Raw genomic sequence first — 13,193 nt, 5'->3', positions numbered from 1 at the left:
TCAAAATAAAGCGAGTTTAATGCAGGATTGATTTGTGAATTGGTTCAACCGAGTCATGGAAAAGATTCGACTCACCCAAAAGATTGATTTGTTCAATCACCAATGAGAGACAACGCTGGGTTAATGTAGAAAGGGTCTGCTTTATTGCATCTTATTCGCGTATTATTCGCTAATTTTAAGCAAACAGAAAGAATGTTGTTTGTAAAATGCGGTGTGATATTTCCTCTGCCGTAAGTATAGAGAGTTTTTAAATCTGCATTTATTTAAATTAAAGGAGACCTGATCAGTGACAGCTTGCCATAATGTTTTATCAGTCTCTAGGCTCTCATCAGAATTAAAATGAAAATGGTTTCACTTCCTCTGCTGTGAATGTAGGTTGCATATTGCCAATGAAGGGACAAAAAAGCTTTTCCTGACTGAATAAGAGATCCTGAAGACACCTTCATCATGACCCTGTCAGATTTTATTGGAGCCCTAAAGGACAACCCTTACTTTGGGGCAGGGTTTGGACTAGTTGGTATTGGTACAGCACTTGCAGTTGCCAGAAAAGGGGCACAGGTCGGCATGATCTTCTTCAGAAGAAATTACATGATCACGCTGGAGGTCCCAAGCAGAGACAAAAGTTATCACTGGCTCTTAAGCTGGATCACTAAACATGCCAAACACACCCAGCATCTGAGTGTAGAGACCTCATACATGCAGCACGAGAGTGGACGAGTCCATACGCAGTTTGACTTCCATCCGAGTCCAGGCAACCACATCATTTGGTACGATCAGAATACTTTGGGCAGTTTACATTCAATGTGCTGCTGATTTGACTTCCTCTTAGAAATCAAGCCAGCACATAGTTATTCATGTTTCTGACTGAGGCTTTGTGTTTTCAGGTATGGCAGGAAGTGGATCAGAGTGGAGAGGACCAGAGAAAAGCAGATGGTGGACTTGCACACTGGAACGCCCTGGGAGTCCGTCACCTTCACTGCTCTGGGCAGAGACCGGCAAATATTCTTCAACATACTTCAAGAAGGTATGAGCAGCCAGATTTTGTTTTATTCATTTTTCCTTCATTCAGCAGTGTTGTGACAGCACCTGCTGTGAATTTCCCATCGGCTGAATTTTTCAAAAATATGTTGCAGTCTTAATGATTGAGTCTGTGTCCGTGCAGCACGTGAACTTGCTTTAAAGCAGGAAGAGGGCCGAACTGTGATGTACACTGCACTTGGAGCAGAGTGGAGGCCGTTTGGGTTTCCAAGGCGGAGACGCCCTCTGTCTTCAGTAGTGCTGGAGAATGGTTTGGCGGAGAGGATTGTGGATGATGTAAAGGAGTTCATTGGCAATCCTAAGTGGTACACTGACAGAGGTGAAAAAAGCATTTTTCATACTTGGATATATTAGGGAAAAAATGCCTGCACACCTCTAATGTAATGTGAAATCTTTGTAATAATAAATACAATTGTTTGTTTTATGTTTCAATTAATTTTTTATTCCAATTTTGTTGATGAATATGTTTCAATCAGGTATTCCGTATAGGAGGGGATATCTGCTGTATGGACCCCCAGGCTGTGGAAAGAGCAGCTTCATGTAAGCACAGTTGCTTTGTTTATAGTAGATGTTACTATGAATAATAGTGTCTGATAAAGTATACAGGGTGTAGATTGGTGCAGGCAAAGTTACAACAATATGAATTTAAATATCAGAGGACCGAATGATATTCTTGTATTCTATTTCAAATAAATGCTATTCTTTTGAACTTTCTATTCATCAAAGGATCCTTTCCACAAAAAAAAGTAAAATGAAAATTAAGCAGCACAACTGTTTTCAACATTGATAGTAATAATAAATGTTTCTTGAGCACCAAATCATCATATTAGAATGATTTCTAAAGGGTCACGTCATGTGACGCTGAAGGCTGGAGTAACGGCTGCTGAAAATCAGCTTTGCCATCACAGAAATAACTTACATTTTAAAGCATATTACAAGAGGAAACAGTTGTTTTAAATTGTAATAATATTTCACAATATTACTATTATTACTGTTTTTATTTTGGATCAAATAAGTGCATCCTTGGTGAGCATAAGATACTTTTTTTAAATATTACAAATCTTAGAGACCACAAAGTTATGAACAGTACTACATATACCTATAATATTATGTATGTATTTATTGATTCTAATAATCTGTTACTAGACACAATGCAATAGTATATGTTGCTAATTTTATTCTGCTGTGCAAGAACCTTTTTTTTTTTAATGGTATAATATCACTTCAAGAATGCAATCAGTTAAATGTACAGTTTGGAGTCCCAAGTACCATTACCATTCTGGTGGTATTTCAGAACTGCGCTAGCAGGTGAGCTGGGTTACAGCATCTGTCTGATGAGTCTCAGTGACCGCAGCCTGTCTGATGATCGCCTCAACCACTTACTGAGTGTCGCTCCACAGCAAAGCATCATCCTGCTAGAGGACGTGGATGCAGCCTTCGTCAGCCGGGAGCTGCTGCCCACAGAGAGTATGTCTCACAGACTGTTGTGCTTCTGAATTCTCACTGTCTGTTTGGAATATAATGTACAGTAATTACAATCACATGTGATTAATTATGATAATAGATTGGTCTCTAGCCATGGCATTAACAGCCATATGTTCTCACAGATCCACTGGCCTATCAGGGCATGGGAAGGCTCACTTTCAGTGGACTTCTGAATGGTCTGGATGGAGTGGCATCTTCAGAGGCCCGAATTGTGTTCATGACAACTAATTTCATTGAGAGGTAAAGCTCAATACTGCAGCTTGTTCATTGTGCATTACTTTTTTGTTTTGATATATGTTGGAATGTAAAATCCTTGTCGTCTTGCCCTTTTGCCTATTAACACAACGAAGATTAGTGGTAATAAACTTTTGTTTTACAGTGCAAGATGGTGAAAAGCAGATTTTAGCAGATAATTGAATATTTATCGAAATGCGTATTATATTTAATATATAAAATAAATATATTTAATACATAAAATAAAAATATTTAATACATAAAATATATTTTATATATTTAAGTAAGTACCCAATAGTCATGAACACCTGTGTTTTCCTTGTTATAACATGGTATTGTTTTCTTTTCTCCCCTTTCTCTTTTTTTCTCCTCCGTGTGCTACAGACTTGATCCGGCTCTTGTCCGACCTGGCCGTGTTGATCTGAAGCAGTACGTGGGCTACTGCTCTCACTGGCAGCTGACTCAGATGTTCCGGAGGTTTTACCCTCAGGAGTCTGCAGCTGTGGCTGAGAGGTTCGCCGAGCAAGCACTGACAGCACACACAGAACTCAGCGCCGCTCAGGTGCAAGGACACTTCATGCTCTACAAGACAGACCCGGCTGGCTCCATCAAAAACATTGCAGAGATGCAGGAGTGAAGCCTCTACAGACAATACAGACTTTTGTATGATGCAGACTGAGCAACAGGCGAGTGATAAACAGAATTAACGAATCATTCTTTGAAATTTGTACCTGGATGAAGGCTTTTCACACACTGGTGTAATAAAATCCAAAAAAAATTGTTTTCTGTTGTTACTGTTATTGGTTAAGCAACAACAGATGCACTATTTATTATGCACTAATTGTCTTGCTCATTGTTTACAGTCATGTGCTTCATTTGCAGAAATGACCAGTATATTACGGTTCTCCTGAGATTTGCTTTGTGTATACTGAATCATGTCCAGTAAAAGTGGGAAATAACATTTACTTTTTTTGTTGTTCATAACATCAGTATTGTATACATTATTACATTATCTAACCTTTTTAGATTATTGAAAGAAAAAAAATGTGCTAAACAGCTCATTTATTTCAAGGGAAAACAGCCAATGTACACAGGTATGTGATTCTGAAAAGGTTCAAAACCTTTTGTTTGCACTATGCCTTGTAGGATTTGGAAGAAAGGTGAAATTTAAAGGGATAGTTCACCTAAAATGAAAATGCCATTGTTTCCCCAGCTTTAATGTAATTCCAAACCTGCCTGACCTTATTTCTTTGGTGTAACACATTTAGCAGAAATTTAGCAGAATGTTCACACTATTGTTTTCCAAAACAGTATGAGGACAGGGATAGCCGTGGTCAACATTCACTTTCATTGTATGAAAAAGAGCAGCTTTTGTATTCCACAGAGGAGAGACAAAGGTTGGAAACAACATGAGGGTGAGTAAATGATGACATTTTTAAAGTGAAGATAATTTACCAGTTGATGGCAATAATCTTACAGTATCATTATGTGTATGATAATGGTGTTTCACCTTTAAAAACAAATCCACACGTAGTCTTAAATTACAGCAGATAGTGAAGGGTTAACTAGAGAGGCTTTGCCCCACCTCCCTTTCCCTCCCATGAGAAACAGTATCGGTGTTTTGCCTCACTCTTCTCCCCGCTTCCATAATGGCTGTTCGTCTTGCAGTGAGCTCTGCAGAAAGAAGGATCGGATTCAGTTTTCTGAGGCCCATGACAGTGGCCACAGACGTCAGGAGAGGGGCAGTGGGTAATGCTGCTGCTTCTGTCACTGTCCAGGACAGCCACGGCAAGCTCAAGACTGTGGCTGACCTCCCAGAGATCAAAACCTTTAGGATGATGTACAGACTGATCTTTAAACGGTACCTGAATCGTATGCATGAGCTGCAGGTACAGAGAGATACCACAGTTATAGTTGGTTTATCATGTGACTGTAAATTATTTATGCTTCCCTTTATGTATTCAGACTGTCACTGTTTTTACCTTTAAGGACATTGCATAGCAAGGAAACAACTGTCTTGTATAACTGAACACTTTTAAGTAATTCAGTGTATTAGTTGTGATCTCAATCTGATGTTTATTTGTTGCTCTGAAACAATTTAGAGATGCAATGCAATTTATCTCAAAATCAGCCAGATATTTCTTCACTAGCACATCTTCTTTGTTCTTCACCACTTGTTTTTCATCTCTACAGTTGTATGAAAAACAGCTTTATGGCCCTTTGTACAAAGTGAATGCTGGAAACTTCCAAGCCATTTCAGTAAACAGTGTGGACTTAGTGGAGGAACTCCTTAGAAAAGATGAGAAGTTTCCTTCCAGAGGAGACATGACTTTGTGGACAGAGTACCGTGACATGAAAGGCATCGGCTACGGCCCTTTCACAGAGTAAAAACATTTGACACAATTGTTTGGTATCTGTAACATAGGTTTGTTTTGGAATACATTATGCAAGTCTATTCATGTCTGGAGATTTTCTAAGGCCAAAGTGCATTTGGCTTATGTATTCGTGGGATGTTATGTAAACTTATGAAGTTGTGCTGTTTATTGTTGCCCTTCTGAAAAGACAATATGTTCTTCAACAGAGAAGGAGAGAAATGGTACAAACTGCGGACAGTGCTGAACAAACGCATGCTGCATCCAAAGGACTCTGTTCAGTATGGAGATGTGGTCAATGCAGTGGTCACAGACTTCATCAAACGAATTTACTATCTGCGGGAGATGAGCCCCACTGGTGATCGGGTCTCTAACTTGACCAATGAGCTTTATCGCTTTTCCCTTGAAGGTATCTCCTTTCCATAAGCGCTTGAAATGAGATCAAATCAGACAACAGAACATGCAACTTGCTTACAGATTCCCAAGGGTGTTACTGATTTCTCACAATGCCCTAAATAGATGCAAGTTGCCATGTTCCCATGAGGATAATTAGAAGCCAGCCTGACACTACTATATGAATTAAATGCTTACAACAACAACATGTTGTAAGCATTTAATGCTTACTTGATACTTGTTTGTATCAACATTTATAAATATAAAGTTCAAAGGTATAGCATCTATTTGGAATAGAATGATATGAATCTTAAGAAGGTCCAGTTCTGACTATTAACAAACCATTAACTATGACATTTGCCTCAAACTCCTAATTTGCTGATTATTATTAATAGTTAGTTAGGTAGCTGTTACGTTTAGGTATTAGATAGGATTAGGAATGTAGAATATGGTCATGCAGAATATGTGCTTTATAAGTACTAGTAATAGGCCTTGTAATAGGCCTGCTAATAAGCAAGCAACTACTTAATAGTGAGAATTGGTCCCTATACTAAAGTGTTACCTAAATGTCTTTAGTGTCACTTTTGATCAATTTAATGCATCCTTGCTGAATGGAAGTATTAATTTGTTTCAACAAAATCTTTCTGACCACAAATATTCATAATACAGCTTGTCCTCGTGGGTATTATTGTTTTTACTAAATATTTGCCTACATATTAAAATACTATGGACATATCAGGAAGTTTTTTTTAAACATAATAAAATATTTTGGAGTATTCAAAGCTTTATTATTGAGTTATTTCATTGAAAACGTTTACTAAGTGGCATCCTTATTCTATATGATCCCAGAAATAATGTTGAAATAATGCATCAAATACAGTGATCAGCCATACAACAAAAATCATAGCTAAAATCATGACTATCCATCCATTTTATGAAACAAATTATTGTCTTTATATTATTAGAATTAATGTGCATGCCAATTTATCACGTGCCAACCAATTTTTAACACATTTTCCATTTACCCACAAAAATTGTGAAGTTCTTTACTAATCTTTTTCTAATTCAGGGATCTCATCCATTCTGTTTGAGACACGCATTGGCTGCCTGGAAAAAGAGATTCCTGCCGAGACACAAGATTTCATTAATTCTATTGCACAAATGTTCACCTATAGCATGCCTGTGGTGTTCCTTCCAAACTGGACTCGCAATTACTTGCCATTTTGGCAGTGGTACATTAATGGCTGGGAAGGCATATTCAAATTTGGTAAGCTTGTTGGTTCACACATCTTCTTCAGATAGACTATAAGAGATACAGGCATGGTTTGCCATTTGATGATGTATTGTCTTTATGGATTATAGCCAGAAAAATGATTGACATAAAGATGGAGGCCATTCAGAAGCGATTGGATGCAAATCAGGAGGTTGCTGGGGAGTATCTCACCTACCTGCTTTCCAATGTCAAGATGAGCAGTAAAGACGTTTATGGAAGTATTTCTGAGCTGCTGTTGGCTGGAGTGGACACAGTAAGAGAGATTTAATGTATCGTTGACTGTTTAAACAAAATATGTATAAGTTTTTAAATTTAATTTGTTTCTCTTCATGTTCTAGACCTCCAACACTATGTTGTGGGCACTGTATCTCCTCTCAAGAGATCCAGAAGCTCAGGAGGCTCTGTATCAGGATGTAACCAGAGTCTTGAAGAGTGACAGAATCCCAACAGCACAGGAAGTGAACAGCATGCCTTACCTCAAAGCTGTCATCAAGGAAGCATTAAGGTTAATATAATAAACATTTAAGAAGTCAAAATAACATTTGACACATACTATAAATTTGGCATATACTATACACTACTGGTGAAATGTTTAGAATAAGTAAAAACTCTTTTAAAAGAAGTCAAATGCTCACCAAGGCTGCATTTATTTGATTATTAATACAGTAAAAACAATAATGTTGTGAAATTTTACTCTAATTCAAAAATAACAGTGTTCTAGTTGAATATATTTTAAAATGTAATTTATTCCTTCAATAGCAAAGCTGAATTCCAAGCAGCCATTACTCCAGTCTTCAGTGTCACATTATCCTTCAAAAATCATAATAATATGCTGATTTGTTGCTCAAGAAACTTTTTTTTTTTTCTCAATATTAAAAACAGTTGTGCAGCATAATTTTTTTATTTTATTTTGGAAACTGTAAAACACTACCACTTAACAATTTGGGGTGAGCAAGATAAAAAAGAAGAAATTCATACTTTTATTCAAAATTGAGCTCAAGCGGCTCCTGACGTGAGGAGGCAATCAATGCTGGGGTCTTCCTCAAGATCGAGGGGCAGGTCTATCTGGATAGTTACTATGGAACTCTGCAATGAATCAGAATCAGAATGAGAATGAGCTTTATTGCCAGGTATGTTTACACATACGAGGAATTTGTTTTCGTGACTTCCACAGTGCAACAGAATGACAGTGACAGAACAAAAACACAGATAATAAAAGAGTAAAAATAGAACAAGTAAATAAGAAATAACAATATACAAATTGACAACTGTATGTACATGTATATTACAATAGACAGTTTTGTATGTACAGGTATATTATGTGCAAATTTGAAATGTAGACTAAGTTTGTGTGTTAGATAAATAAGTGTGTATGTATATGAATAGTGTTGTGTGTTCCACAATTATCATCAGGTGTTCATGAGATGGATTGCCTGAGGGAAAACACTGGTCGTTCTGGTGCTCAGAGCTCTGTAGCATCGACCAGACGGCAACCGGACTCCCTTCAGAGAGGGAGTGTGCTGGATGTGAGGGGTCCAGAGTGATTTTGCCAGCCCTGTTGCTCACTCTGGATAAGTACAGTTCTTGGAGAATGGGGAGGGTTGTACCAATGATTCACTCAACAGTCTGGACTACCCTCTGTAGTCTTCTGAGGTCAGATTTGGTAGCTGAGCTGAACCAGACAGTTATAGAAGTGCAGAGGACGGATTCAATGATGGCGGAGTAGAACTGTGGAAGGAAGGAAGGAAGGAAGTAGAACCTCTGCTGGGCCTTTTTCACAGTGGAGTCAATGTGAGTGTCCCACTTTAGGTCCTGGGAGATGGTGGTGCCCAGGAACCTGAATGACTCAACTGCAGTCACAGTGCTGTTCATGATCGTGAGTGGAGGGAGAACAGGGGGGTTTCTTCTGAAGTCCACTATCATCTCCACTGTTTTGAGTGTGTTGAGCTCCATGTTGTTAAGACTGCACCAGACAGCCAGCTCCTTAACCTCCTGTCTGTAGGCAGACTCATCACCATCCTGAATGAGGCTGATCAGAGTGGTGTTGTCTACAAACTGAATTTTCCCAGATTTACTAGCTGCTGCCTGTCTGTCATGAAGCTGGTGATCCACTGACAGACGGAGGTGGGCACGGAGAGCTGAGTTAGTTTGGGCAGGAGGAGGTTTGGGATGATAGTGTTAAAAGCTGAGCTGATGTCCACAAACAGAATCCTCACATAAGTCCCTGGTCTGTCTAGATGTTGCAGTATGAGGTGTTGAGAATGTCTTGTGAAATGACCCAGGACCACTTCTCTGGGCCATACACTCCCAATCCACAAGATACAATAGAATTCCTCCCCGGCGTCTGAAGTCCAGGTGATCTTGCACCTGATGGGCCTCTTTGCCGTCCACAATGATGGGTGGGGGGCCTTGGTTGCTTACAATTCATTGACTGCAGGGAGGTCTGTGGGTTCTCCTGACCAGGGGAATAAGGGGCTGAGCACACTTTGAGAAGGGATTAAGCCTTTTCAGGGTTTGCGTAGAGAGTTTTGGGCATATTCAGCCCAGAGTAGATAGTGGCTCCAATCTAATTGATCAGTATTTCAGTATGTTCTGAGGAAACGTGTGAGTTCTTGATTCAGTTTGAACATTAGACTGTGGATGATAACCAAAAGTGAGACTGACGTTAATGTTAAGTTGCTGAAAGAAAGCAGCCCATACCAGGGAGGTGAACTGAGGCCCTCTGTCGGAGACAATGTGCTCTAGTTAGCCATAGAATCTGAACATGTAGTTACACAGATGTTCAGTGGTTTCGAAGGCAGCAGGCAGCTTCAGTAATGGGATGAGTTGACAGGCTTTTGAAAAGCAATCTACTACAGTGAATAAGGTGTTGTTACCTTGGGAGATGGGATGATTGGTAACAAGGTCTATGGAAATGTGTGACCAGGGACACTGAGGAATGGGTTTTTGATATATTGCTTGTGGAACCATTGTGGAACCATTCTGGACATGGGTTATGGTGTCAGCCTGCATGGTGGGTCACCAGAAGCAGAGAGGAGAACAGAGGAAGAGGGAAACATAAGATTTGCCTGGAGAACAGTTCAGCGAAGTGGATCTGAGTTTTGAGCAGTGGTTATCTTGGTCATAATGTCCCATTGTACAAGAGAAAGTATGAGTGTGGGGGAGATAATGGATCCTCGTTCTGCAGTTGAGTGAGGATTCATGCTGTTGTGAGAGAGCGTCTGCTTTGGTGTTCTTGGAACCAGGAAGGTAAGTGATGGTGAAATGGAAGTGTGTAAATAATAGGACCCATCTTGCCCGTCTTGGATTGAGTCTCTTGGTGTGCAAATATTCCAGGTTTCGGTGATCAGTCAAGACTTGGAATTGATGTTTAGTCCCCTCACAAAGTTTTTCAAAGTTCTGCCACACTTTGAATGCTGCCTTCATGACCAGTAATTCATGGTTCCCAACATCATAACTCTATTTTGCATGGCTGAGTTTGTGAGAAAAGTAAGCGCAAGGGAAGGGCTTTGGAGGTATACCATGATACTGAGACAGAATGGCACCGATGCTTTCAACAAAGAAAGGACATTCTAGATTGGGATGGTGAAAAATGGGAACGGATTTGAATTGGGCTTTCAAGTCTTGGAAGGATTGCAGGGCTGCTGAGGACCAGGAGAGTCGATGATCCCCATCATTAGCATCGTAGTGCCCTCTACTGCTGGAGAATGCAAAGAATGAGGTGTAGATCTAGTTTAGTGAAATACTTGGCAGTTCAGAGCTGTTCAAGTGCTGCTGGAACCAGAGGTAGACGGTAGGGAAATTTACAGTGATCTTGTTATGGCCTGGATAGTTGATGCATGGACAGAGCCCTGCATTCCACTTAAGCTGGTGAAGTAGAAGGTCTGACTCAGGTTGGTTCAAAGGAAAAAATTCTACCTCAAGGAGGTGTGGTGCCCGGAAGGAGCTCAATAGCACAGTCACTGGACTAAAGTGGAGAACATTGTGATGCCTTGATCTTGCTGAAGGCCTCTACTAAATCACTATACTTCTGTAGAAAGTTAGGAATTGCAGTGGGTTGCATGTGTAAACAGTGGCATCTTGGATGGTTCTGAGAGCAACTGGTTGCAGACAGCTGGAGACAATTCTCTGAAGACAATCCTTGCCTCCTTCTGGGAGTTCGAACACTTCACAAAAATGAGGGAAATGTGGGTCGTTCATTGTTCCACACTGCTGTAGCCCAATCCAAAGCTTTCCCAATAAGCAGCAAGCCATGGATTGGTGGTGACTGTGCTTGAGAGGGCAGGGTTAGCTGCGGATCCAACTGGTGGTGTTGACGGGACTGGCGCGGGTAAACGAAGATGTTGTAGCATGTTTACTAGCTCCTCTGTTAGCGATGTTAATTGATTGAGCTGTTGTTGTTGTGCGGCTAATACGCTTGCTTGAGCAGAGACATTAGTCAGCTGAAAAAGTGCCGCTGGATCCGTGGAGGGTGATGTCTTCTGTAATGAAGGGACAACAGAGTTGGAATCCATTTGTGGCTTTATTAAAAGCAGCAGCAGAAATACAAACAGGATAGGGGTTGTCAATTAGTTCGAGGTACAGGGATTATGGGAAAAAAGTCAAGGACAAAAAAGTCAATACTCAGGTGAGGAGCCCTCTGGTGGTGAGTGGGAGAAACCATGGAGGCTAAGTTCATGACGAATCTTGAGAAAGTATATTACGTTTTCCACAAAAATATTAGGCCGCAAAAACCTTTGATAATAAGAGCCATTATTATTTGACATTAACGGATAATAAATTAAAAAAAACAATTTAGCATATTAGAATGATGTCTGATGGATGGAGACTGGAGTGTTAAAAGACTGCTAAAAATACATTTTAAAATATATTTGAATATAATTTCTTATGTGTTTGTGTGTGTGTGTGTGTGTATATAATATATATATATATATATATATATATATATATATATATATATATATATATATATATATATATATATATATATATATATAGTATAAGAGACTTTTTCAGGAACATTTTAAAAATCGTAATTATTCTAAACTTTTGGCTGGTAGTGTATAATTGCGTATTATAATCTCTGTAATTTCATGTGCAGGATGTACCCTGTGGTGCCCATGAATTCTCGTCTTATTGCAGAAAATGATGTGGTTATTGGTGGATACTTTTTCCCTAAAAAGGTAAACTGTCTCCACGTTGTAAGAATGAAAAAAGGGTTGCCAGTTCATAAATTGGCGCCACTAAATCAGCTGTTTTTTTAAAAACAGACAACATTCACTCTGTGCCACTATGCAATCAGCCACGATGAGAAAGTCTTCACAGAGCCACAAAAGTTCAAACCTGATCGCTGGCTCCGAGATGGCAGAACAAGACCCAACCCATTTGGGTCAATCCCATTTGGCTTTGGAGTCAGAGGCTGTGTTGGCCGTCGCATTGCTGAACTGGAGATGCATCTGGCTTTGGCAAGGGTAAGAAAGACTTTGAAAGAATTTGTGGCAGACAGTTATATTACATTATGAATTGTGGTTCTTAATTGTATCTTTTCATTCCAGCTTATCAAGTTGTTTGAAATCCGACCGGACCCAGCTGTAGGTGAGGTTAGGGCACTCAATCGCACAGTGCTTGTGCCAGACAGACAGGTGAACCTCCACTTTGTGGAGAGACAGAAGACATCTTCTGAACCATAGCTAAAGAATACAACCATTTCAGCAAAATATAAGCTCCCTGTGTACATACAGTATATGAAAATGATCAGCTAGTGTGAATCATGTGAATGTCAACTACTTTACCTCTGTCTGGATATATTTCTATTGTGCTTTGGGATATGCAGTATAAAGGACCCTGTATTACACTGTGAAAATGATTTTTTTCCCTCTCAGTTTTGTATATCTCTTGCCATTAAATTGTTGTTGTGAATTGTATTTAATTATGCTGATATATTAATGTATTAAATGAACTTAAAAATCAATTAAACTTTTTAATGAATCCAGAGTCTCTGTTTTTGTTATTGTTCAGTATTATCGGAAGGGAAATTATAAATATTTATGATTTATCACTACAACAGATAAATATTAGAACGCAACTTATAGAAATTAAACAAATGGAAATATGCAGCAAATGAAATACTCACACACACACATACATTGGTTTCCATGTTTTATGGAGACATTCCATAGATGTAATGGTTTTTAAACTGAACAAACTGTATTCTATCCCCTTACCCTAACCCAGGGTTGTCCAATCCTGCTCCTGGAGTGCCACTGTCCTGCAGAGTTTAGCTCCAACCCCAATGAAACACACCTGAATCAGTTAATCAAGGTCTTACTAAGTATATTAGAAACTTCCAGGCAGGTGTGTTGAGGCATGTTGGAGCTAAACTCTGCAGGACAGTGACC

The 13,193-nt window shown here is 39.4% G+C and overlaps 2 protein-coding genes across 4 annotated transcripts; both read left to right on the top strand.

The window, feature by feature from the left end:
- The first annotated feature begins 57 nt into the window (after positions 1–57).
- Positions 58–3,539, top strand: LOC131546659 (mitochondrial chaperone BCS1). Its single transcript, XM_058786426.1, has 8 exons — positions 58–230; positions 376–767; positions 885–1,024; positions 1,163–1,357; positions 1,515–1,578; positions 2,333–2,505; positions 2,646–2,763; positions 3,142–3,539. The coding sequence occupies exons 2-8, from the start codon at positions 448–450 to the stop codon at positions 3,392–3,394; spliced, it is 1,263 nt and encodes a 420-aa protein (XP_058642409.1). The 5' UTR covers positions 58–230; positions 376–447; the 3' UTR covers positions 3,395–3,539.
- Positions 3,540–3,740: 201 nt separating this feature from the next.
- LOC131546658 (sterol 26-hydroxylase, mitochondrial-like) lies at positions 3,741–12,783 on the top strand. 3 transcript variants are annotated; one of them, XM_058786424.1, is made up of 9 exons: positions 4,126–4,646; positions 4,951–5,141; positions 5,339–5,538; positions 6,592–6,789; positions 6,885–7,048; positions 7,134–7,300; positions 11,897–11,978; positions 12,066–12,266; positions 12,351–12,783. In XM_058786424.1, the coding sequence occupies exons 1-9, from the start codon at positions 4,407–4,409 to the stop codon at positions 12,483–12,485; spliced, it is 1,578 nt and encodes a 525-aa protein (XP_058642407.1). In that variant the 5' UTR covers positions 4,126–4,406; the 3' UTR covers positions 12,486–12,783. The 3 variants fall into 3 exon arrangements, 2 of the variants coding, with proteins under 2 accessions (XP_058642408.1, XP_058642407.1); XR_009272763.1 differs by lacking the exons at positions 11,897–11,978; positions 12,066–12,266; positions 12,351–12,783 and adding exons at positions 7,555–7,925; positions 8,209–11,699 and having other exon boundaries at positions 3,741–4,646; XM_058786425.1 differs by lacking the exons at positions 11,897–11,978; positions 12,066–12,266; positions 12,351–12,783 and adding an exon at positions 7,555–11,699 and having other exon boundaries at positions 3,741–4,646.
- The last annotated feature ends 410 nt before the right edge of the window (positions 12,784–13,193 follow it).

The sequence above is a fragment of the Onychostoma macrolepis genome, chromosome 09 (assembly GCF_012432095.1).
Source record: "Onychostoma macrolepis isolate SWU-2019 chromosome 09, ASM1243209v1, whole genome shotgun sequence".
Lineage (NCBI taxonomy): Eukaryota > Metazoa > Chordata > Actinopteri > Cypriniformes > Cyprinidae > Onychostoma > Onychostoma macrolepis.
The sequence above is the reverse complement of the archived record's forward strand: the minus strand, read 5'-3'. Positions and strand labels throughout refer to the sequence as shown.

Coding starts and splice junctions, on each gene's coding strand:
- LOC131546659 (XM_058786426.1), top strand. CDS start 448: ATGACCCTGTCAGATTTTATTGGAGCCCTAAAGGACAACCCTTACTTT. Junction 2,506..2,645: donor GGAGCTGCTGCCCACAGAGA/GTATGTCTCACA, acceptor ATGTTCTCACAG/ATCCACTGGCCTATCAGGGC. Junction 2,764..3,141: donor ACAACTAATTTCATTGAGAG/GTAAAGCTCAAT, acceptor CGTGTGCTACAG/ACTTGATCCGGCTCTTGTCC.
- LOC131546658 (XM_058786424.1), top strand. CDS start 4,407: ATGGCTGTTCGTCTTGCAGTGAGCTCTGCAGAAAGAAGGATCGGATTC. Junction 4,647..4,950: donor ATCGTATGCATGAGCTGCAG/GTACAGAGAGAT, acceptor TCATCTCTACAG/TTGTATGAAAAACAGCTTTA. Junction 7,301..11,896: donor GTCATCAAGGAAGCATTAAG/GTTAATATAATA, acceptor TTTCATGTGCAG/GATGTACCCTGTGGTGCCCA.